The sequence below is a fragment of the Medicago sativa genome, chromosome 4, assembly GCF_051527215.1.
Source record: "Medicago sativa cultivar Bolivia chromosome 4, Bolivia_mono, whole genome shotgun sequence".
NCBI classification, from domain to species: Eukaryota; Viridiplantae; Streptophyta; class Magnoliopsida; order Fabales; family Fabaceae; genus Medicago; species Medicago sativa.
Genome location: NC_140752.1, coordinates 13,371,740 through 13,397,702, shown reverse-complemented (window position 1 = coordinate 13,397,702; position 25,963 = coordinate 13,371,740). Strand labels below are relative to the sequence as shown.

Sequence of the window (25,963 nt, the reverse complement as noted above, 5' to 3'; positions counted from 1 at the left end):
AGCAAAGACAAAAACAGAGTAGTGGAGGTAGTGGTTGTACACTTCGTACAATTGTACTTTGTCAACGCTCTTTAAAGAACAAGCATCCAATGCTTTCAAATCCTTTCAAATTAGCCGTTGCTTCACTCTTCTAGTCTTCTGCAATGCTTAGACGATATTAAATCCATTGAACAGCCTTTGAAGCTTTAAGTCTTGCATCTCTTGATGAACTTCAGCTTCTGGTGATCTTCAGCTTCTGATGAGATGCTTCTGATGAACTTGCTTCTGATGACGTCATCACTTCAGGAGCACTATACTTCAGGAGCACTTCTCTTCAGATGCTTCAAGCTTCCTTTTTGTTGATTCCTTAGCTCTCTTTTATTCTTCCAGAACCTATTTAAGATGTTAAATTTTTGTCTATGATCCTGTACATTTGAACAAATATTAGCTTATACAATTGACAATTTTTAATATCTTGTTATCATCAAAACTCTCAAAGGGTAATGTTAAACACATTTTGTTCCAGCATAATCAAACCAACAATGATCGCAATAGCATAATTTCAATTGACTTACACACACTGTTAAGAGTCCCACATCGGATAGGTGATGGCCTGACAATGTGTTTATACGTGGGGGCAATCCTCACCTCACAAGCCGGTTTTGTGGGGTTATGTTAGGCCCAACCACGATTTCTAAGATGGTATCAGAGCCTCTCCAAGATCCATTGGGCCACCTGCTATCAGGTTTCCGCTATCGGGCCACCCACCATTTATGTCCACGAACCAAGCCCAATAGTGCTGGTCGTGAGGGGGTGTGTTAAGAGTCCCACATCGGATAGGTGATGGCCTGACAATGTGTTTATAAGTGGGGGCAATCCTCACCTCACAAGCCGGTTTTGTGGGGGATATGTTAGACCCAACCACGATATCTAATGATAGCATCAGTGCTAAGGAGGATTAAAATCAAAGTTATTAACATGGACACTCCTTGTATTAGACGTGTCCTGGAGTAGGACACGACACCAACACATTATAATTACATTAAATTATGTATTTTCTTAAATTATTAGCAATGTCGGTGTGTCGTGATTTTAAGTCTCATAGAAAGGGAACAAAAAGTCTACATCATGAATTAAGTCTTGTTGTGATCATCGGATAGCATCTCTTGAATAATGTCAATTAAATCAAGAAAACTTCCAAGACTCTTTTCATGCGTACAGTTAAAGAAGCACCAAAGCAATTTTGTACTAGATAAACAAATAATCAAATATGTCCTTGTAACATGTGTTCAGTTAATGTGCAGAAAATTATCAATTGAAATAAGGCATGGTCACTGGGATTGTATGGTCTCTAGCATAACAATGCACACCCTGGCTTCATCAAATCCTTGTCACCTTAATCACATCATATGAATATCAATGAGGCATATTTAAGTGCAATACTGCACTAAATAACTATAGAAGCCAGTTTATCTGTTTCAAACTTCATCCGGCTAAACATGTCACCTGAATGATATCAGAATCAAGCCTTGTAACTAAATAATGGCCCTAACGCACCAACGTACCAAACACAAGCCAAGACGGACATCAAAACAAATTATTCAAACTTCAAAACTACTTTAAGACAAAGCAAAAGAGGGATGCATCTCATAAGTAGATAAGTGTATAATATAGCCCTTATGAATTTGAAACATAGAGGACTATGTTATTAGCATCTGAAATGGAGCAAACAGAAGCTCCCTGTAGCAAAGTTGTATGGCTTGCCGCATGAGCAATTCTGAAGTATATTGTAAAGGAAATATGATTTAAAACTATAAATATCTTAAACTTCTTATTTATATACAACTAGGGTAATCAAGGGTTGAAAATGTTACTAACTACTCAGGTGCATAAAAAGACTTGCACAATAGGATAATGAAGAATCAACTACAACAACTCACTTTCCATAACTCAAAGTTTTACCAACAATATACATATTCATGCTTTTGACATGATAAATAAAATTGTTCATAACTCAAGCCTCAAGGACACGTGTGTTGATCAAAAGCACTTAAAATAGTTCAAGCTCATAATATAAGGCTACCAAAAGCTTGATGTAGCTATCACAAATTCCCAATTTCACAACACATATGGGAATAATGATGCAGGACATAACAAATTCACAATGTCAATTTTATAAGAATTTGAAGCAATAGGGAAATAAAATAAAATTTGACCTATCAAAATATTTTGGAACAAAACACATCAAGTGTATATGTGCTTCAACAAAGTTCAAACAGAGCATATTTTAACAATATAATAAGACACGAACCAATCACCAAGACTTTCCATATATAAAGAGAAACAGAAATTTCGATCATACTTTGATGAATAAAACGAAGCATATATAACATAAATCCACATGACAAATCCTTGGCTGAGATTGTAAAATGTTAGAATATAATCTCAAATAAATCTTTAACTAAATTGATGATTTGTTACATAATCATTCAAAAGCCGATTTGTTTTCATTATGATTTTTCTTCTCTTCCTCTGGAATGAACTTATTCTAATGTTGAAAATCTGGCGAATCTCCTCGAGTTTCTTCTCCTTGATACTTCTGCTACATCCTGGAATAAAATTTCGAGCAGGCTCTTGATATTTAAGTAGTTCGCAGCCAAGATGAGTTCAAAGCGCGTAGCCTGATCAACCTTGACAAACTCATCGTCCCAAGCCTTAAGATTAGTCTCAGAGGGTTTTGCTTTGGGACTGGTAGCCTCGGCATGTTTCTTACAATACTCAAGAACCTTTGCCAATATCCTGCTGGTTACGTTTGGAAGAGGGATTTCGTTTTTGGCACAGTCGTCCTCGATCACGTGCTTGATTGTCTACGATTCCAACACAACCGCCTCTTCAACCTCAAAGGTCTCATTGTCAGAACTCTTGAGGATAGGCCAACAACACATATTAATCTGATTATGAAGCAGGATATGGAATTGAGGCGTAGGATCCGTTCTTAATTATGATAAGGAGGCAGCAAAATTTTCGTTTACACCTGTCTCATCAAAGAAGAAGAAGCAAAAATTAAAGCAACTTCAGATTGGGAAGCCTCTATATCGAACTCGTTCCAAGGATCAGCCATCTCCAACGACCCGATCACTACAACATTTATTGCTTATGGCAACACTTTTTTATCAGAGGTACCTTTCCAAGTTTAGTGTGCATCCCTCCATTCCTAGCTTCTCCAAATATCCATATGTGTATTCATATGAGCAATGTTGCTGAAAAGGAAAAATGATGAAATGTTAATGAATGTATTTTATAGGAATGTGCGAGCTTTTGGTAACTTGGACACGAGAGCTGCATTATGTTGCACAGATAAGGTGGCAAATATGGGTCATTAATTCATTTTGGTTGTCTGTGTTAACTCCTGATTTGCTAGCTGATATTTTAGGGACTGATGTATTCTGCCTAGTTTCTGATTCTCTTAGACGGTGGTTTATTTTTTCCCCTCTTTTTTTTTTTTTTATCCTTTTTGAAGGGTTTTAGTCTAGGTCCCCTCTTGTATATAATTTTCTCTTTTTTTAATAATTTGTTTTAGATTGGCGGCATAGGATGAGGTTCAAAACAGGGTGCCAACCTAGTTGGATTGTCGTTGTTTCCTCTTGATGTCTGTTCTTTCTCCTGGCTTAGCAAAAAAAATTCTTATATTTTTCAATGACACCAACAAATAACATTCTTATAGACAAATTTGTTTAAGGGTATCATTTGAAGTGACAAAGTCATCCTAAAACCATGTATTTCCTTTATAATACAGTAAAGTAATATAATAGAGAAATTTTTGGTTACCCATCAACGACATCAACAATATAACAAATATAATATAAATTTTTATCTTTTTGAAATAACATCAACAAATAGCATTTGCACACTTGTTTAACGGTGTAATTGAAAGTAGACAAACTTGTTTCAGAATATAATTGAAAGTGAAAACGTCGGTCCAAAACCATATATTCTCTCTATATGATGACCAACCAAATGAACTCTGCCTCATTAACACATTGTCAATCTGTACTGACAATACACAAGTCTATAGTTAAGCCACTAAAACATTGTGAATCTGGATATTTTTTTCTCGTTCAATCAAATACATTTTTTCCAATTTCAAGAACATTAATAATTTTCCTTTCAAAGGCTAAAACTAAGGTACAAAAAACTAGTTGAATTTTCCACAAAATCATAACAATGAAGTATACTTATATCTTCCTCGGAGTATATTTAGTCATGGTTAATTGTACGTGACAATATCAAGGGTAAAGAGCTAAAAAGGTCTTAAGATAGTAATTCATGACAAAGAAAACTAAGCATTGAAGTGTACCATCAATGTTGTTTTCAGAGATGTTTTTGAAATCTTATAGTTTGTTGAGTACAAGTATTTTCTATGCAAATTATTCTCTTTTATGTTGTTTCTCAAAATAATTTTCGAATGCACGGGTCTCTTACTAGTTATATCATAAAATTAGATCCATAATCCATTATGATATACAAAATATAAAATTTTATTGGTATGATAATAAGGCATACATGGGAATGATGCTATAAAATCACATAATATTTAAGCATTAACAGGTATAAAGGCAATGAGTCTCCTGAAATGAACCGATGAATCCTCATACACAGTGACATTATAAGAGTTAGGCTTAGACTCAGATCCATGGATGGCAGAAATGGTGAGACGGTAGTTGTTGGTCCCTGCAATAGTTTTTGATTCACCCTTGACAACCTTCTCGAGCTTCAGGTCTGTCCCTTTTTGCTTGTCGTATTCGATCACAGCAAATCTACCAATTTCGATCACGTGTGGATCATTGAGGTGCTTGATGGGGCTATAACCACCTGGTAAAGCTTGATTCCTGGCCGCAGAGGCCAACAAAACAAGGAGGAGAACAACAAGGGATTGAAATCTCATGTTGTTTGTATTGTATTGTTATTTTTTCAAACTTCAGAAATCACAATGGTGTGAGTTTGTGTTAATCTGTTGGCTGCTTGGTTATATATATTGCCTAAAAGTTATGCTAAGGGGGTAATATATGTTTTTACTCGTGAAAATAAATTAAATTAATAAAAAAGTTTGAACTTGGTCAAAAAAATATTAAAAGTCTACTTCTATTTTATTTAATGAAAATAAGTCAATTCACTTTTATCATCAAATACATTTTTTTCAAAGGTTTTATGACCTACATTGAATCTCTTTATAATATACTCCCTCCGGTCATATATATAAGCAAAAAACAACTTTTTAGGTACATCCAATAATTAATGTATCTAACCCATAAATGTGACCAGATACATTAATTATTCAATGTATCTAAAAAGTCATTTTTTGCTTATATATGTGACCGGAGGGAGTAGTATATTACCTTCGTCCCTAATTATAAGACCCTTTTAAAAGACAATAATTATCTCTTTTTATAAGACTCATTTGTTATTTTCAACTACATTAATTATTTCTTTACATGCTTGCCCCTATTTATTATACATCTTTTTTCTTCAATCAGCAATAAATAGCATGTTGAAAACATAAATTATATCTATCTCTAAAGGATAAAATTGTAAAATCAATAGTGATTACAAACAACTTTGATTACAAACAACTTTGATATAAATATCAACTTTCTTAATTCCCGTGATTTTGACAAAAGGGTCTTATATAGAGGGACAGAGGTAGTACCATTTACTAATTAGATCCTGTTAAAAAATATTTAATATTTATTTATAACTCCTCTAAAATAAATTTTTTTATTTATCTATACTATATATAAAGAAAACTACCCCTTTCCGCACTTTTGGGTTGGACTTTTATTTCCAAAAATACCCTTAATTTTAAATACAAACGTGAGAAAAAAGATTGAACTTTAAATCCTCTAAAAAAAAGATTAGTAACAAAGGTGAACAAAAATTAATGTTAAAGATTGGACTTGAAATCCTGTAAGAAAAGATTAGTAACAAACGTGAGTAAAAAATATTGTTAAAGATTGAACTTTAAATCCTCTAAAAAAAAGATTAGTAACAAACGTGAGCAAAAAATAATGTTAAAGATTGGACTTTAAATTCTCTAAAAAAAAAACTCAAAATATTTTAGAAAAAGATTTGTTAGCATTATATTAATAAGTAGGGTTCTCACAGTTCATAGTTCATTCCTACATTGTTTAGTTTTTCTCGACATCTCTCAGCCCTCTGCATCAAAATTCAGAATTAAATATATTTATGGTACTTTTACTAAATCTTTCATTATTACCCCTTTAAACCAAAAAACAAAAATCTCAATTGCTGAACGAAAAAGGTGGCTGAAGAAAGTATAAAGGAGTTGAGTTTAAGAATTCCTTGAGCTCATTTAAATCCCTCAGTAACATATCAATCAAGCTTGGTCCCACGATATTGTTTATTATTTGAAAGCATAAAGGAGTTGAGTGATACATGGTTCAACAATTGCTAAAGGAAGTATCACACAACATATTTTAAAGGTAAAAAAAGGTGCACCTTTGATTTTATTGCGAAACATAGACCTTAGATATGACCTGTGTAATGGGACACAATTGTTATGTCGTGGTTTCTTTAAGAATATGTTGGATGTTGAAATACTGACATGAAACAATGTTGGAAAAGAGCATTCTTGCTCATAATTAAATTAAAAACAAATGCGAGTTCACGACTTCCCTTTGTGCTTAGTAGAAAGCAGTCCCCCGTTAGACTAAGTTTTGCTATAACCATAAATAAGTCACAAGGGCAGGCCATTCTCAATGTCGGAATCTATCTTCCACGACATGTTTTCATCCATGGTCAATTATATGTAGCTTTATCAAGACGAGTTTCTCAGAATTCAACAAAGATCTCATTAAAGAAGGAAAATAGAAGGAGAAGATGGAGACTTTACGAAAAATGTGGTTTTTAAAGATATTCTTTTATCGAAATCATAGCATTGTTTCTTTTACATAACATGTCATTTATACATTTATGTTATGATATTGCTAATTACTATTATTTTTTTGACGTTAACGACAATTTCATTAACGATAGTCTGGCAATAAATCAAATGCCAAGACTGCATAAATACAAGGCGAAGTTTCTTCAATCCATATGCAATCTAAATTCTTAAGAGCATATTTAGCTAAATAATGAGCAGCTTGGTTGGCTTCACGCCTAACATGCAGAAAATTTATTGTTTATTCTAATTACTATTAGAATAAACAATAAATTATCATTATTTATATGCAGGCAAACTAAAATATGTTGAGTTCAAAAATAATTTGTTATATGTCTTAACAATATTTTGTTTATAAATCAATATATCAATAATTTCCATTAATATTTTAAAATTTAAAAATTATAATCAAAATTATACAAACAAACATAATAAAATAATCACTTGCGTTAGCGCAGTAGAAATAACTGATAGACATGCACGATAGTGCACCAATAAATAAAGGATATACACACGCTTTTGACTAAAAAAAATTCTTTCATTTTTTCTCTTCATTTAAATTATCAATTAAAAATGTATTTTTTTTTTGACAAGCAATTAAAAATGTTATTAAGTTCCATTAAAATAGGAACAATTCACAACAATAAGGGGAACAGTCAACAACAACTAGTTTCGAGACCCGGCGTTGCCCGGGTTAGATATTAAATAAGTCTTATAAGTTTGTGTGCACGAATACACGTGTAAGTATATTAGATTGAATTTATTTAAATTTACAATTATAATAATATCTTAAAAATAAATATGTGTGAGAAATAATAAAATTGATGTTTGGCAAACCTGAAGAAGGAAAAATGTTAGATGAAAAGAAGGTTTGGGGTTCCTGCTTGTGCTCAAAATATGTAAATATGTGATTAACGAAAATATATTTATTTATAGTTAACATTTGCATTACAATATGCTGCTAAAAGATAACATAATAACTAATCAAACCCTCTTTTTTTTATCAAAAATAAAAACTAATCAAACCCTTTTCTTTCCTTAAACATAAAAACTAATTGAATGATACAACGCTAAAAGACTAGTAATAACTAATTGAAACTTCTTTTCCTAAAAACAAATAAACAAATTAAAGTTTTTTAATCATAAAATAAGATCATATATGTAAATATGTAAACTTTGTTGAAAATGTTATGTGTAGTTTGTTGAGATATTTCTGCTACATAAAATATTAGAAATTTAATAAAAATTTAAAGAAAATATTGAATGGATAAGATCAAAATGTTGTTGAGACAGAGTGCATAAGATCAAAAGTTTGAATATTATACACGTGTGTGTGTCTATATATATATATATATATATATATATATATATATATATATATATATATATATTGTTGATTGATAGGAGGTAAAAACAAATTTTATTTACGTAAAATATTGTGTATTGATGTAATATTTTTTCCTTCTAGTATAACTGTTCACACATGATCAATTTTTATCATTTTATCGTTCCATATCAATAAAAACGGAATGACAAAAGATGGGCACTACATAAAAATATGTTTTTGCAGATATAAAAACATAATATCTACAACGAGTGCAGTCAAAATATTTAACGATTGTGGTATATAAAATAAAAAAATATATTTAATAAAAATATCACATTAATGTTTATATTTTGAATATAGTCAAGAATTTTCAAAAGTTTATCATATCAACTTTCTTATATTGGCATATAAAAATTTACTTTCGCAAATATAAACACATAAAATCCGCAACTGACAATATTTAACAAAAACAGTATATTAATGCTGATAATTTTCTTTTGATATCTTTAAGCATTTGACAATATTTACAATATATAACTAGCGTAATGTTACACAACTTGTACGAACAAGATCTTTTACTAATTTTTAATAATAAACTTTAATTTATGTATTTTAATCTATCTAACAACTTTACTAACGGCGATTAATAAGAGTATTTTAGTAAATAATTTTTTTAACATTGCCTGTAACACAATTAATCATTTATTAATAGAGAAAAAAATCATTGCATTGTCAATGTAAAATAATTTTACACCGACGGTAAAATTAGATTATCTGGTAAGTTATTATCATTAATAAATCGTTTACAAAATAGAATCTTGTTAACGAGTGTCTCTGGTGCATTCTTTAAACATTCTAAAATAAACAATTATTCCTTAAAAAAGTTAAATATTTCGATTTTCAATGCATTGATTACACACATTTTCATAAATACGTACTACTCTTGGTCCTTAAATATTGCATCGAGGCACTCGTTAACATTTCCCAAAATAACGCCACCGATTGTAACTACGACTTTTACACTATTCTCCGACGGGAACCAATCATCCAAGCAGGTAGCGTTATTTTGACACATATTATAAGCAAAAATAAAAAAATCACACTTATTAAGAAAAATAAAACATACTCCATCCGTTTTAAAATGAGTGTCGCTTTAGGCTTTGACACACAGATTAAGAAATGGAATGAAATAATCATTGGATATAACGCTTTTACTAAACTGTCCTTACTTTATTAGAAAAAGATAAACTTAAAGTTGCATTGAAAATTGTGTGAGAGAAAATCTGAGAGGGTAAAGTTGGAAGAAAAAAATTAAAGTTGTATTGGAAATGTAAAACGACATTCATTTTGAAACAATTTTTTTTTGGCTAAAGTGACACTCATTTTGAAACGGAGGGAGTAGTAGTTTGTAACATAGTTTTTTGTGTTATCTTTGAAATAAGTTTTATAGAAAGATGTAGAAACAATTTTCATTGGTATGTGATTATAGAGAAAATGAAAAAGAGAGCAAATTGAATGCAATTTGCATTTAATTTTCCTTTGGAAAATATAATTTTTTGAAAAAACATAATTAAATATGATAAAAGTTCTTTTTTGCTTATAATTTGGGACAAAGAAAATGAATTTTTTTTCTTATAATTTGGGACGGAGGGAGTACTACTCTTGGTCCTTAAATATTGCATCGAGGCACTCGTTAACATTTCCCAAAATAACGCCACCGATTGTAACTACGACTTTTACACTTTAATAACTATTTTTGGGATTAAGACGGTTGATATTTTAATCTCTAATACTACTAAAAGTCTCACAAGAGTCATCCAATATTCCATTGCATTTTGAGTTCTAAGTTTTTTTTTTTTTTTTTTGTTGAGTTCTACAACTTACTGCTATGGCTTATCAACGACAACAAATATTGTCAAAAACAATTCCCCTCAAAATCTTAGTGGACAAACAAAGCAACAAAGTTGTTTTTGTGGAAGCAACAAAAGACTTTGTGGATACTCTTTTCAGCTTCCTATCTTTGCCACTTGGTACCATTGTTCGCCTTTTAGCCACGACCGACAACAATGACCAACAACAACTCTCAGAATCATCACCATTCCTTGACAACATCAAAAACCTCTATCATATCGTCCAAAATATCAACTCAAACGATATTTGGAACAATAATGTGTGCAAAGAAATGTTGCTGCGTCCAAGGAATCCCTGTGAAGAATTGTGCATGAAGCTGTTGATGAATGTTGATGACACGGAGCCGTCAAGTAAATTTTTTGTGTGTGATTCTTGTTACAAGTTCACCAATTTTCGAAACCTTGATTGCACCTGTGGAAAACCTCCTAATAGACAACCTACGAATTGGGATTCTGAGGGACAGGGGAATTATGCCTCAAATGGAGTCTTTGTAAGAGAAAGTGGACCAATGTTTTTGGTGTCTGATGATTTGAAGATTTTACCAAGTTCCATGCTAAGTTCCTTAGAGATGTTGGTTCCATTGGGGTATTCAGACTTGACTCAATTAGAGGAAGTCACACACAACATTGGCAAGCAGGAGGTTAGAACATAATTACTTTATTTTTACTTGCATAGGACCTTTGGGTATTGTTAAATCATGAATCTTAACCTCATGATTTTAAACTGAAGTTGCGGTTATGTTGTGAATCTTTATTGTGGATAAATGTGGCCGTAATTGTGGTTACAATATAGAACTATGCTTCACCCTTTAGGATATATTGGTTAATGTTAACTTTAGGTACCAGCAATTATGCTAATCTTTGGATTTTATTTTTGAGAAGTAAAAGAGAATATATGAAAAACATGGTACTTCAAAGAAAATGTATACTAAGTAAGAGAAGAAAAATGGTAGGATACGAGGTATAGTTAGAGAAGATGAGTAGTTAGAGGAATGAGATATTTCTCCCATTTTCCTTCTATCAATTTTTTAATTCTTTTCCCTAGCTCTTTATGATGGATTACAGGTGGGTTTTCTTATACTGTTCTTACCATTTGTGTTTTAACATTTTGTACAGATATTGAACCTACTCAAGTATACCTTAACCTCTCATGAGCCTCTCACAAATACATTTTTGGGAAGTAGCTCCAAGAACATAGACAACCTACCTGACCAATTTGCATCAGTATTTAACGTACTGTCTTGTACCAGTGACATCAAGAAAATGAATGTTAAAGTAATGCAAAGTAAGTCTCTGAAAAATGTAATCTATGCAGAAGCCAATGGAGATTTTGTTGACTTCATTTTTAGCTTCCTTACCATGCCATTAGGGTCCATTGTTAAACTTTTAGGACCTAACTCTTTTGCTGGATGTGTTGGTAATTTGTACAAGAGTGTGGAGAACTTGGACCCAACTTCTGTGTTACTCAATCCTGGTATAACCCCACAATTTGGTTTTCCAAACCAACCCCTCAGCATTCCTCATTTACAACCAGCACAAACTACATACTATTATAGTCGACACGCAAGGGGTGGTTATTACTCAGAACAAGGAGTGATTTCTAAGTCAAATGGATCTGTTTTAAATTCAAGACCCTTGAATGCACTGGACCCAAGAGAAGGTGATGTGGGATTTGTGAAGAAAGCAACATTATACAATGTAGGAAATGATCTTACAGTAAAATCAGTTTCTGCTAAATTTTGCCTTTCATATTGCAATTTCAACATATCTTGTTGGCAAGTTACATTCAGTTTTTAGCCATCTATCATTGTGGACCTAAGGCACTTTTTCAAGAGATTTTATCGAAGTGTATGGTGTAAGATTGAATGGTATTGCATCTGCATCTCCCTTATACGCCTTAAGTCTATGTGGCTTTCTTCATCAGTTTTGGCAGATTGTCTTTAACACTTGGCTCCCTTCTTTTATGCGTTCTACATGGCATTTTCATGTCCTTGGTGGTGAGGTTTATGATTCTGGCTCAGTTTTGGATTGTTGGAAGATTCTTGGATTGATTACTTTTCCATGGTTTCTTTGTCCTGGATCGTTGTTTGGAGTGGTTGCTTTCTGTAGCTTTGTGATTTGGCCTATTATTTGTTTCTGGCTATTGTGACAATTGAAGACTATTTTTTGGATTTGGTTTAGCTTCATTATTGGAAGCATTGGTTTTGGCCTATGGTTTGAATGCATCAACATGGATTTGTTTTCTATGGTTTGAAGACACATCACATGGCTATGCATCTCTATTGGTTTGCCATTGTTTTTTTTTGTCTCGGCTTGGCATAGGAGGGCATCACTTTTATCTTTGGAAGCTTGGTTTTGTTGCTTCATGGTCCTTTTGGTGTGAAGTTTGTTCAACATTTGACCTCCTTCCATTGTTGACTATGGCTCTTCCTTGCATTTGGTTTTTCTTGTCTCGGCTCGGCATTGGAAGGGCACCACTTTTATCTTTGGAACCTTGGTCTTGTATATGACCTCCTTCCATTGTAGACTATGGCTCTTCCTTGCACTTCTTTTTGGATATCATCATTGATTTTGGATATCCTTGTTCTTCTTGTCTTGTGCTTCTATCTTGAGTTCTTGAGAACTCTTGATGGTTAAGCGTTGTGCCTCAATTGGCTTTGTTGATATTGGCTTCTACCGGATGGTGGTTAAGCGTTGCTTGGTTGCTTCTTCCTTCAATTGGTTCAACCTTGAGTTGTGGTTGCTTCTTGTTGGATAAGCATTTGTTTGATGATTTTTTTAGCCGATGTATTTCCGGCATCTTTCCTTGTATTTTCTCACTTCAAGTTGGAAGTGTTTTGAACACCTTCCAACTTGAGGGGGACTATTAGAGATATATAGTTTAGTTACCACTAGTATTAGTCCCACTAGTATATATAGGTGTAACCTCCCCATAAGTGGGTCAACTCTCTCATATTGTAACATTTCATTTTCCATCAATAGAAAGAATTCACAAGCTTTTCTCTCCTTCATCAATGGATGCCATGTTTCATAACACATATCTAAAAGAAATGAACCTTCCTCTTGATGATCTTGAAGTCAAAGTGATAAGCATTGGTGAAGTTGAGGTAAGGTGGCAATTATTTTATATTAAACGCTAATTTAGTCATTAAATGTATCAAAATTGCAAAACGGTTCTTGAATGTTCATCAAATATGTCTTTTGTTGGTTAGTTAGTTTAGTCGGATGAAATTACCGACAAAATACACACTCGGAGATGTTTTTGCAATTACAATACATTGAAGGACCATAGTTACACCAGATCACTCATTTAGGGGTCGAAATGACGATTTACTCATTATTTTATGGGTCTTGTTAACAAGTGCCCTAAGGGCACTTGTTAAGGATTCAAAAAATAGAAACAATTGATAATTTTTATGTTGAAAAAGTTACTTTTTGATGTTTTAATGTGTTGAATGCACAAATTTCAAGACAAAATTTCTATTTTAAACCTCTTATCAAGTGCTCTAAGGGCACTTGTTAACATTTTCCTTATTACTAAATTTATCATTCTTTTCTTCTGTTTTTTAATTTTAACAACTTTGATTCACTCCACTTGTGGAATGTGGTGTAGGCTTTGAGCCTCCTTGGTGCTTCCTTGACATCAGATTTTACCTTGACTCGTGGACTTGAAGTCTTTTTGAATGTGCCAAAACAAGAATTAACTTTGACATCAACAAACTAGTTTGCTGGTTTGAGGAATGTTTCAAATGAGTCTGAATTATCAATCAGTTGCAGTTAGAGCTTGTGTTTCGAACAATATCTTGGAGCAGATTTGTAATATCAGTAGTTTGTGCTTTTCCTTTCTGTTTCTACATCTTAAATAGATTGCGGTTTTTCTATTTAATTTTATGAACTCAAGTTCTGAAACTCTTAGTTTGAATGTGATTTTTGTTTTCCTTGAATTATATCTATTGCAAACTTAATCCTGTGCTGCTTGGCAGTTTCATTGATTGATATTTAATTCTTAATGAGCAATGCTATATCTCTAGAAAAATAACATCAAGAATTCTTCAAGAATAAAGAATAGCCAATCACAATGCACTATTTACCATAATTCAAGGAGGTGTGGCTGAAAAATAGGAAGTGGACAAATAAATCATCCAATTAAAATTTGCCAACTATTTCTTGAAAAATTCTTGAAGCTATTTTTCTTGAGAAGTAGCATTTTCCATTCTTAATTATTGCTTTTACCCTTGTGACCTGACACCAATAAAAAACAGCCACATGTACTCCCTTGTATTTGAAAATATTTATTATTTAATTTTTTATGGGAGTTTCTACGGTACACCCTTAAATTAAGGTGTACCGGTACACCTGTTTCATAAATCTATAAGTTAACGATAATTTTTATGTAATAAAGAGATATTTGTCGACTTTTATATTTTAGAAAATATTATCCCATAAGAAAAAACATCATTTCATTTTTTATAAGAATTATACTAAATTGTTTAACATTTTATTGAAAAAAAATAATCAATATTCACTATTATGAGTAATAAAAATTAAAAAAAAAAATTGAATTTTGCTTTGCAGGCACTTTTGAAAAATAAAATATAATTATTATAATTATAAATAATATAAAATATTTTTTTTAAACAAAATAAATCATTAAACTATTCATTTAAATACATGGGTGTACCGGTACAGTCAAAATTATCGAGTGTACCATAGAAATTGCCATTTTTTATATATATAAAAAACAGCCTCATCTTTGGTGAAAATACCCTAATTTTCATTTCATTCTCCCACGGTTCAATCTCTCTCTGTGACGTGACAAAATTGATTAGGAAACCTTGGAAAACAAATTTTGATTCATCTACACTCAAACCCTTTCTTCCCTCTCATTCAACTTATCTCTCGCGGATTTGCACGTAAGTCATTTTTATTTTTTTTTATCGTTTTGATTGCTATTTGAACGGTTCAAATTGTTTTGTTTGATTTGAGGGTTTAGGGTTCTTCATGTTTGTTTTAATGAATATTGAATTATTCACTGGCTGTGATTATTTTAATGTTTTATGAAAATGTAAGAAGATTGCTGTTATTGTTCCTATACTTAGATACAACTATGAAATTTTTAATTCAACCACGCTGATAAAAGTTGGTATAGATTTCATTGTGCAGTCCAATATTGAACTTGGTGTGTATACTTTTAATTCAGAACTGGAAAAACTATTGTGGATGAAATCCTTTCATTGGTTAAATTCTTTCTATATTATGTACGCTTTTATATAAAACGTATGTCTGCTCTAAACCAACAAATTAATAAAAGTTCATGTGTTTGTATTCTCCTCAAATTTGGAGATTAAAAACTTAGTCAGATACTGTATAGGAAATACAAGTTATATTTTTGTAGCTAGGCATAAATAGCATAACATTTGGCTGACCTATTTATTTTCCTTGATTTAAACTGTAAGTAAAATGGTTCAATTAATTTCATATCATTTGATTTGTTTGTTGAACACACATTCTTCTTTGAAGTCCGAACTTTCCTTTTGACATGATAAAATTTTAGGAGAGACACATCTTAAAGTCAGTTATAATATAAAAAAGTTGAATTATCTTAAAGAGTAAATATGATATGAAGTGTAGCACCAACGAGGTCTAACACAAGTGGTTCATACGCAATGTATGTGTGTGTGTTGTAAATTCCGGAGTACCGAGTCATAAACAAAGAGCTTCTTTCCCAACTAAATGTTCTAGTGAACCTTCACTGACTAATTGGTTATTATAGCTTTTCTTGTACACAAGAAGATCCAACGTTTAGTGGCCCTGCATATACTACAAGTGTTCAATAATCTGTAGTAGGGCTATTTTAGTCCCTTATCTGTAAGTAGCCTTGAAAATATACAACATGATTTTCCTCCTCCCATATTTCTCTGTAATAATTTTGTTTGGAGTGTGATGAGAATGAGAAATAACCTAAAAAATTGATATATGATAAGGTATTGGTGAATGGAATAGAAGGAATAAAGTGATATTGAAGATGGTTTTTTGAGTGTAGAATAGTGAACAATAGAAATGAGGTGGGAGTGGGAGTAAGTGAATATACTAAGAAAAAAGAAGAGAGTGTGGAATGGGATGTTTGAAGAGAGAGAGAGAGAGAGAGGGAGAGAGAGAGAGAGAGAGAGAGAGAGAGAGAGAGAGAGAGAGAGAGAGAGAGAGAGAGAGCAACTACCAACTAGCACTAGTACTTGTTTAAGGAATCAAATAAAGTGAGTTCTGTCATAATTTAGTTAAGTGAATTTGAAGAAGTAGGTGACTTTGAAGGCAAAATGTATCTTCTTTGGTTCTAATCTCTTTCTTTATTACATTCTTTAATTGACATACCTATAAAAAACACATGTTGGTTTTCATACCCACCATCCATTAATTTTGTTGAGGAGACTTCATTTTGAGATGATGTGAGAGACAAGTTATAACATGTAAACTACTATTTGATGAACAAATTAAAGAATAAGCTTGCAGAACATATTATACTAGTATAAGTGTATGATCATTTTAAATTGTTGAACATATTATTGTCTCTTATTTTAGGTAAATTTAATTTAAAATGTCAAACTATAATGAAGAAACTCAACATCTCGATAATGATAGTGAATAGGTAGAACTTACCAATGATAATGGTGTTGCTAATAATAGAGATATAAAGATAGAAAATTGTAATGGTCATAAATGTTTAGGAGAAATTACAAATGATGGTATAAGTGTTGTGGAGTTTAGCACAGAGGAATAAGCTATACAATTTTACAAAGTGTATGCACGTTTTCATTGGTTTGTTGTAAGGAATGATGATGTGGTAAAAAATCATGAGGGATAAATTGTTGCACGACGATTACTTTGCAATAAACAGGAAAGAGTGAAACTAAAAAAAAGAAAAAGAATGAGGATAATAATAGACAAACCATGCAAACCAGATATCTTGCTAGGCTTCAAGTAGCCTATGATTTCATTCGGAAAATTAGGAAAGTAACTAATTTCAAGCCCGGTCACTACCATGAACTAAGTCATCCACATTTTGTTCATTTGATTCCGAATCATTGAAAATTGAGTGAATTGGAGAAACAAATTGTCAGTGGTTTGCATTCTCAAGGTGTAAGAACTTGTCATATAGGTTTTTTAATAGGACAAAAAGGAGGGCAGGAAATTCTTAGATTTATCAAAAAGGACCTATATAACTACCCTAATCATAAAGGAAGGGTTCAAATTGTAGGTGGGGATACTTTCGCTACTTTGAGTTATTTTCAGGGTAAAACTGATAATGATTCAACTTTTTTTTTCTTTAGAGTTTACCTTTACAGATGATGGACGGGTAGAAAATATATTTTGGGCAGATTCTGCTAGCAGGTTTGAATACAAATGTTTTGGTGATGTGTTCTCTTTGATACAACTTATAAAAAGAACAAGTATGGCAAGCCACTTGTAATTTTTACAGGATTCAACCACAATGGGAAAAAGCGATCACTTTTGCACGTGCTTTAATCCGTGACGAAAAAACATAGACTTATAAGTGAGTTATAAATATGTTTTCAAAGGTCATGTATGACAAACATCCAAAAGTTTGTTACTGATGGATATAAATAAATGAGAGAAGATATTAGACTTGTATTTCCAAATTCAAGGCATCGTCTTTGTTCATGGCATCTACATCAAAAAGCTCGTGTGCATAAATATGATCTCATATTCTAAGAAGAGTTTAACAAACTCATGTATTCTAATTACACACCTGAACAGTTTAAGTTTGGGTGGAAGAGGGTTGTTGACAGTTATGGTGTATCAAAGAATAAGTGGGTGATTAAAATTTATGAATTGAAGCAAATGTGGGCAAGTGCGTACTTGCGAGATCATTTTGTGTGTGGAGTCTTGCGAAGGTGTGAATTCATTTATCAAGAAGTATGTTCAAAACAAAAATAACCCTGTTGATTTGTTACATAATTTTGAAAGAGCTGTCAAAGACTACAAACAGAATGAATTGTTGGCTGATTTCAAATTGTTTTATTATAAACCAGTGTTGACTACTTCCTTGCCTGGATTTGAGCATGGAACTTCAATAATATTCACTTTTATAAAGTTCCAAGAAGTCAAAAAGGCGATAGAGGATGTTGCGGTTATGTTTGTAGTCTTTGATAGCTCTTTCAAAATTATTTAGGAAATCAACAAGGCTATTTTTGTTTTGAACATACTTCTTGATAAATGAATTCACACCTTCGCATATCGATGTCGTTCTATCTCCGCACACAAAATTGTATCGCATGTATGCACTTTCCCACATTCGCTTCAAATCACATGTTTTAATCACCTACTTATTCTTTGATACACCATAACCGTCAACAACCCTCTTCCACACGGACTCTAATTGTTCAGGTGTGTAATTAAAATACATGATTGTGTTAAACACTTCTAAGAATCTGGGATCTTTTATATGCACACGAGAACTTTGATGTAGATGCGATGAACAAGTGTGATGCCTTGAATTTGGAAATACAACTCTAAGCTTCCCTCAGTGATTTATCCCCATCAGTAACAATAGCTTTTGGATGTTTGTTGTACATGGATTTGGGAAACATTTAAAACCCACTTATATGTCTATGTTTTTTCATCATAAATTAAAGAACATGGAAAAATAGTCGTTTCCCCATGGTGTTTCCCCATGGTGTTTGAATCCTGTAAAAATTACAAGTGGCTTTCCGCACCAATTCTTTTTATAAGTGGTGTCAAAGAGAACAATATCACCAAAACATTCATAATCAAGCCTGTTGGTATAAATCAAGCCTGTTGGTATAATTTGCCTAAAAAATATTTTCTAACTGTCCATCATCTGTAAAGGTAAACTCTAAAAAAAGGTTGAACCGTTATCAACTTTATCTTGAAAATAACTCAAAGTAGCAAAAGTATCTCTACCTTCAATTTGAACCATTCCTTTATGACCAGTGCACTTATACAAGTTCTTTTTGATAAATCGAAGATTTTCACGCCCTCCTTTTTGGCCCATTAAAAAACCTAGTATATGACAAGTTCTTACACCTTGGAATGCAAACCACTGACAATCTTTTTATCTGATTCACTCAATTTCCGATAATTTAGAATCAATTGAACAAAATGTGGAGGACATAGTTCATGGTTGTGATCAGACTCGAAATTAGTAACTTTCCTAATCTTTTGAATGAAATAATAGGCTACTCGAAGTCTATTAAGACATTTAGTCACATGGTTTGCCTATTATTATCCTCATTCTTCTTATTTTTAGTTTCACCCTTTCCTTGCTTATTTCAAAATAATCGCCACGCAAAAAATATTATTCCCTCATGATCTTTTACCACATCATCCTTCCTTACGGCAAACCCATGGAATGTCCATACGCTTTGTAAAATTCTACGGTTTCCTCATTTGTACTAAACTCCGCAGCTCTTATATCAACATTGGTAACATCGCCTAAACTTTTATCACCATTGCAATTCTTTGTCTTTGTATCGCTATCATTACCAACACCATTATCACTAGTGAATTTTACCTATTCACTATCATTATCGAGATGTTGAGTTGCTTCACTATAGATTGATATTTTGCATTAAATTTACCTAAAATTAGAGACATTAATATGTTCAACAACAAATCGTTTACCTCTTTAGAATCTCCCTCTCTATCTCTCTCTCTCTGAATTATTTCAAACACATTGCAAACCCCTCTCTCAAATCCCTAATATATTGCTCCTAAATCCGTCTCTCCTAGTCAGTCTTGTTGAACACTTCTTACATGGACCATTCATGCTCCTTAGTTGCTCTAGTAATTTTCCTTGTTGGTCTTGTTTAAAACATCTAACAAGGACCACTCTTGCTGCTTAGTTGCATGTGAATCTCCTGGTCTATCTTGTTGATGATTTCTAATAAGTAACACTAAAGCTTCATAGTTTTTGGTGAGTGTCATTGTCACTCATGATAGGGACTCACTCTTGCTCTAATAGTTATATTTTTCTTCCTAGGCTAGTAGTCAAGTTGAGCATAAGAGGCAACGTGTCTCCATTTTTATTTATTGACTGGGTTGTGCTCTTTCTAAACTTGAGTCTTATTCGTCATAGGTTTGCGACATTAATTATTTGTTCTTGAACTTAAGAGGACCAAAATCTTAGACTACTTAAACTCCTTTATTGCCTTATTAGTTTTGGGTTTGAACTCAAACAGAGTAGGGTCTTGTGGCTACCTGTACTACTTTTGTGTTTGAGTCATACACTTAATTTTTTAGTTTAGTAATAGTAGAAAGGTCAAATTTTTCTACATCGGTAAATGACCGAACGCGAACGCTGCTCTGATACCACCTTGGAAAAATATATAGTGTGAAGAGAGCTAGTAGTGGAATTTAATACTTATGGTGGAAGGGTTTGTAGCATAAGACAAGAGACAACACATTAGTAATTAGCTCATTGAAGGCTTGAATATAATTGCACCCATATATGTCTATTTATAGGTGCTTGAAGATGTTTCTTCTAGAACTAGAATAATCTAGTCTTTTGTTTGCTTTTTGTTTCTAAGCTACAATTTAATTTAGACATTAATAGAACAATCTAGAAACATGTAGTAATTTTGGTTTTCTCTAATGGACATTGTAATTTTTTTAGCTATAATATTCTAGAAATATGAATCAATTTCATCAAATATATTAATACCCATTGTTTGTGGTTATTCCATTTAGGGGTTTAGGAAATACAAGAGCAACACATTGTTGAAAAAGTGGGCATTGAAGAGCCAAAAACAACACGAAGAGTTCTACTTGCTGACATGGCTTCTCAACACGAACAACAACAAGAGTCAAAAACCATTCCCCTTAAAATCATAGTAGACAAACAAAGCAACAAAGTTGTTATTGCGGAAACAACCAAGGATTTTGTTGACACTCTCTTCAGCTTCCTATCTCTTCCACTTGGCACCATTGTCCGCCTTATAGCCACCATCAATAGCGAAAATGATCAACAAAATCAACTCTCAGAATCATCACCATTCCTTGAAAACATCAAAAACCTCTACCAAACCGTCCAAAACCTATACTCAGACGATGTTTGGAACACAACTTTTGTCAAACAAATGCTGCTGCATCCCAGGAATCCATGTGAATCACTGTGCATGAAGATGTTCTTGAACATTGATGACACTGAACCATCAAACAAGTTTTTTGTGTGTGATTCTTGTAACAAGTTCACTACTTTTCAAAACCTTCATTGCACTTGTGGAAAACCAACAAACCAACAGCCTCGAAATTTGGATTCGGATGGTCAAGAGAATAGTAATATTGCGGATGCCCAAAATGGACCAAAGTTTCTGGTGTCTAATGATTTGAAGATTGTGCCATGTTCGTATGTGACTTACATGCAGCTGTTGATGGAATTAGGGTATTCAGACGTGACACAACTAGAGGAAGTCACACACAACATTGGCAAGAAGGAGGTAATTAATTTTGTTGTGTGGTTTTTTGTTTGATATGTATCTATATCAGAAGTTGTATCATTACATATTTTTTTTACTTGCATAGCATATCAGACCAATCTTAATCATGAATTTTCACCTCATGGTTTTAATTTGTGGTTACTTTTATTGTAAACCTTTATTATGGTAAAATTTAGATAAATGCGGCAACAACTTCAGTTATGATGTCATTCGTGGCTGGAATTGATACATGTTTCACTCTTTATGAAATATACTAGTACTAGGATTTGACATAGTGCATCAGTTAGTGTTAGGAACCTGAAAATTCAATAGATCTTAAATTTCAAATTTGCAACACAAGTAGCTTGTACCAAGTTTAAGGTTCGGTCGGAAAGGAAAAACATTAATTAATATCACTATCTCAGGATTTAATATTTGACAAGCAAAAAAGAATATAATAAAAAAAGAGTACAAGTACTTCAACCCAAAACAAGAAGACATACTAAGAGTAGAATAGTGCAGTTAGGGAAGTCAATTAGTTTGAGAAGGATATTGATCACTTTATTGAAAATTTAATGAAGTTAATTTGTGATTAATTACTTCCTTATTTTTTTGGTTTGAAAAATCTATTGATCACTTCCTTTTTGATGTACAGATATTGAAACTACTCAAGTATACCTTAACCTCTAATGAGCCTCTCACAAATACAATTTTGGAAAGCAGCTCCGAAAACAAAGACAACCTACCTAAGCAATCTGCATCAACAGTTAGAGTAATGCCTTGCACCAATAACAGAAGTAAAATCAATGTTAAGGTAGTGCAAAGTAAATCTCAGAAAAAGCTGATATTTGCAGAAGCCAACGGTGATTTTGTTGACTTCATTTTTAGCTTCCTTACCATGCCATTAGGATCCGTTGTAAATCTTTTAGGACCCAACTCTTTTTCTGGATGTGTTGGTAATTTGTACAACAGTGTGGAGAAGTTGAACCCCGTTTCTGTGTTACTCAATCCTGGTATAGCACCACAGTTTGGTTGTCCAAACCAACCACTCAACATTCCTCAGATTGAACACCCTGCTTATTATTATGGTACAGGAACACCAAAGAGAAAGAGGGATCAACATTCCTCAGATTTCGCGGATTATAATGGTAATCGTATAATGACGGATTTTAGTGGTAATACTGTGATAGAAGAAAAAATAGAGGGAGGAGTGATTTCTAAGTCACGTGAATCAATTTATAATGCAAAGTCCTTGATTGCACTGGACCCAAGGTCCCCCAACAGGTCAAAATTAGGTGTTGTGGGATTTGTGAAGAGAGAAGGATTGTATTGTGTAGGAGATGATCTAAAAGCAAAACCACTTTCTGTTCATTCGCATCTTTCATATTTGAAAGAGTTAAGCCTTCCTCTTGATGATCTTGAAGTAAAGCTGATAAGCATTGGTGAAGTTGAGGTAAAGATGCTATTATTTTATCACTATGTTTATAAAAATTGTGTTATTTTAACCTCTGATTTCCTTTACTTGTGGTGCAGGCTTTGAACTTCCTTGGAGCATTCTTGACATCAAAATTAACCTTGACTCGTGGACTGGGAGACCTTTCGAAACTGCCTAAAATCTCAAACCCCTTTTGTAATCAAACATTCAAAACCCTTCCTCAATTTCAAAACCAAAAGGAAAAAACTTCACACCCTCCTTCATCATCCACCTCCGCATCTGGATCCTCACTGACAACCTCTGCCGCAACTTCTTCTCCTTTTGCCTCCTCTTTCTTCCCATCTCCTTCCTCTTCTAGAGGACCTCCTTCCTTCAATTTTGGATCCTCTTCTTCTTTACTCAGCGTGATATCGGCTTCCATTTTCGGTTCCGCCACAGTTGGCTCGCTATTTGGTGGTAATGCTCCTACTACTCCTACGAATACTTTTGGGCCAACATCGGCTTCAAATACAGCTTCAGGGTCGTCATTTGGAGCATCGCCGGCATCTTCAACTCTGTTTGGAGTACCGTCCTTTGGAGCATCGTCATCGGCTTCTACACCATTGTTTGGAGCACCATCATCATCTTCTGGTACGCCGTCTTTTGGAGCACCGGAAGCTTCTATGCCATCTTTTGGAGCTCCAACGGCTTCTACAATGTCGTTTGGAACATCAAAGGATTCTACACCGTCGTTTGGAGTTTGGTTTTGAATGTTCAAATGCAAAAGGGGTTTGCAAAAGGAGCTTGGTTTGTACAATTGCTTGGTTTGTAAAGGGAGCTTGCCCTTGCAAGTACATAGTGGATGTAGTTTTTTTAATTAGTTTTTATGTACTCAAGTCAAGAAAGACTTAACTGGATTGTGGTTTATCTATTTAGTTTTCTGAATTGTTACTTTATAGTCTGGTTTCCAAGTTGTATCTTTGTTCTATATATCATCTACTGCAAACTTAATCTTGATTTGCTTGATTGATGAATATTTATTAAGTTAGTAGTAGAACAATGTCCTCTAAGGCTTTGACGAGTAACAATTATAATCTTCTGTATTATTCCTTACTTTTTATGTTGAAATTTACTATTATTTTACTTCGTAATCCTTAAACCCTAAAGAAATATTCAAAATAGAGCTATGTTAATAAGAAAAATGAACCCGCACCACTAAAACGTGTCCCTTACATTTAACTCTGATTCCAGTCTTACTCAATTAGTTTTTATATCTAACAATAGATGAGGGACTCAATATTGATAATTGAACAAAAATATTATCATTGATTAGAATCTCACCAAGTATGCAAAGGAAGAATATTTGCACATCACACAAAAATATTTCAGGCGTAATTCTCCATACCAAGTGGCAGCATAAACTATGAGTGAAGTTATTTTATAGGAAAGAAATTCAAGAATGACATACCATTCATTATTATTCTTATCCTAGTTAATAAATTTGAAAATAAGCCTAGGTACACAATTTCTATTTGCTTTAATTCCTTTACATCATCCAGGAGTATATTGTTACAGTAAGAATTAAAGTAGGTGAAATGTGCAACAAAATAAGATGTTAGAAACATATTCAGGACAGTTATATATGTTTTTTCTGTAAAGAATGGCAGGGCTTCTCACAAATTCAACTTTCAATTTCCTGTTGTTTCTGAAAAGAGTTTTATTGATAAGCCACATATAAGAAGTAACTTGTACAAGATATAAAAAACTCTAAGATTAAAACCAACAAGGAAAGCAACTTGATTACTAGGTTAAAGATATCAAGAACCGAAAATTTCAGAAGCAAGAAAGAAACCAAAACCATGTAGATACCCATTTGTACATGAAAATTCTTGGTTCAATATTATATGCTTCAAAAATTTATGCTTCAATATCCATTTCCTCTAGATTTAACCCACATTCTAAAACAAATACAGATATGCAAAAAGAATATTGGTTTTTTTTTCATAGTTAAGTTTTCAAATTGATAACTGTTTCCAAAGAAAATGGCAAACCTTGAAATGTTTTCCGAAATCAAAACCATTTCCACTGAAAAAAACTTATTGAACTTGTAAGCTAATGTGATTCAATTATGGCAAGTTGCAGATTTTAATAGAAATACTTCACCTTTTCAGTTGAATCGATTTTGTTGGATGAAACTATAGAGAGAATCCACACTACAATTTGTATAAGTTTAAAACGAGATTACTGTGGAGAAAACTTATAGCTTTGAAAACATGGGAGTGGCTTAAAATTGTGGTAATTATCAAACCACCTGCCACAGTTTTAAACACAGCTTTCAGTGTAGTAGTAAGGTTCAACATCTTTCAAACTTGAATATCACAAGGTCTCCTAATCACTTTGTACCAATATCTCATTGATGGTGGTGGTTATGATACTGACTGTTTGCCTGATTTGCGACCTCATTTTTTTCATGTTGGTAATGAATTGTTATGTTTCTTGTGTTTTGACTAGAGTTCGGGGAGGGGGGGAGGGAGAGAGACACACAGAGAGAGAGAGAGAGAGAATAATGGATACACCACCGAGCTGAATCTGATTGTTTTGGAGGCAGATGGGTAATTTCACTTGCTTATCATATTTTTAGTGACCTTTGATGATGTTTGTTTCAGATGACCATTGAAACTTGCTGTCATCGATGGTGAGTTAAGGACTGATGGATCTGCAACTCTCTTGGCGGTCAAATTCAAAGTTCAGTTTCAAAGCATGGGCTCGGGTTTATTGAAGATATCTCTTGCTTGATTATGGTAAATGTTCTCACGTCCTTTTTTTTTTTTTTTTCAACTTGGTTTCACTCCCGTACGCGTTGGGTTGTGAATGGAATGTTTGTTCTTTTGTTATCTGGTTTTGTTATTACGCTTTTGAGTA

General features: G+C 33.0%; 3 protein-coding genes, 1 long non-coding RNA gene and 1 pseudogene across 4 annotated transcripts; 3 read left to right on the top strand and 2 right to left on the bottom strand.

The window, feature by feature from the left end:
* Positions 1-2,522: 2,522 nt before the first annotated feature.
* LOC146926476 (SKP1-like protein 6) lies at positions 2,523-3,100 on the bottom strand. The gene is made up of 2 exons (XM_085706915.1): positions 3,014-3,100; positions 2,523-2,846 (listed from the first exon to the last, which is right to left on the bottom strand). The coding sequence occupies exons 1-2, from the start codon at positions 3,098-3,100 to the stop codon at positions 2,523-2,525; spliced, it is 411 nt and encodes a 136-aa protein (XP_085563041.1).
* Positions 3,101-4,501: 1,401 nt separating this feature from the next.
* LOC146926475 (cysteine proteinase inhibitor 5 pseudogene) lies at positions 4,502-5,005 on the bottom strand (annotated as a pseudogene).
* Positions 5,006-10,152: 5,147 nt separating this feature from the next.
* LOC146926473 (uncharacterized) lies at positions 10,153-13,898 on the top strand. Its single transcript, XM_085706914.1, has 4 exons — positions 10,153-10,815; positions 11,291-11,922; positions 13,212-13,281; positions 13,788-13,898. Exons 1-4 carry the CDS (start codon positions 10,153-10,155, stop codon positions 13,896-13,898), a joined length of 1,476 nt encoding a protein of 491 aa, XP_085563040.1.
* Positions 11,930-13,185, top strand: LOC146926474 (uncharacterized). The gene is made up of 2 exons (XR_015034136.1): positions 11,930-12,269; positions 12,356-13,185. It is a non-coding gene; the product is annotated as an uncharacterized LOC146926474 (long non-coding RNA).
* A 6,998-nt stretch (positions 13,899-20,896) lies between the features above and the next one.
* On the top strand, positions 20,897-24,124 carry LOC146926472 (uncharacterized). Its single transcript, XM_085708087.1, has 3 exons — positions 20,897-21,648; positions 22,283-23,080; positions 23,161-24,124. Exons 1-3 carry the CDS (start codon positions 20,986-20,988, stop codon positions 23,809-23,811), a joined length of 2,112 nt encoding a protein of 703 aa, XP_085564213.1. The 5' UTR covers positions 20,897-20,985; the 3' UTR covers positions 23,812-24,124.
* The last annotated feature ends 1,839 nt before the right edge of the window (positions 24,125-25,963 follow it).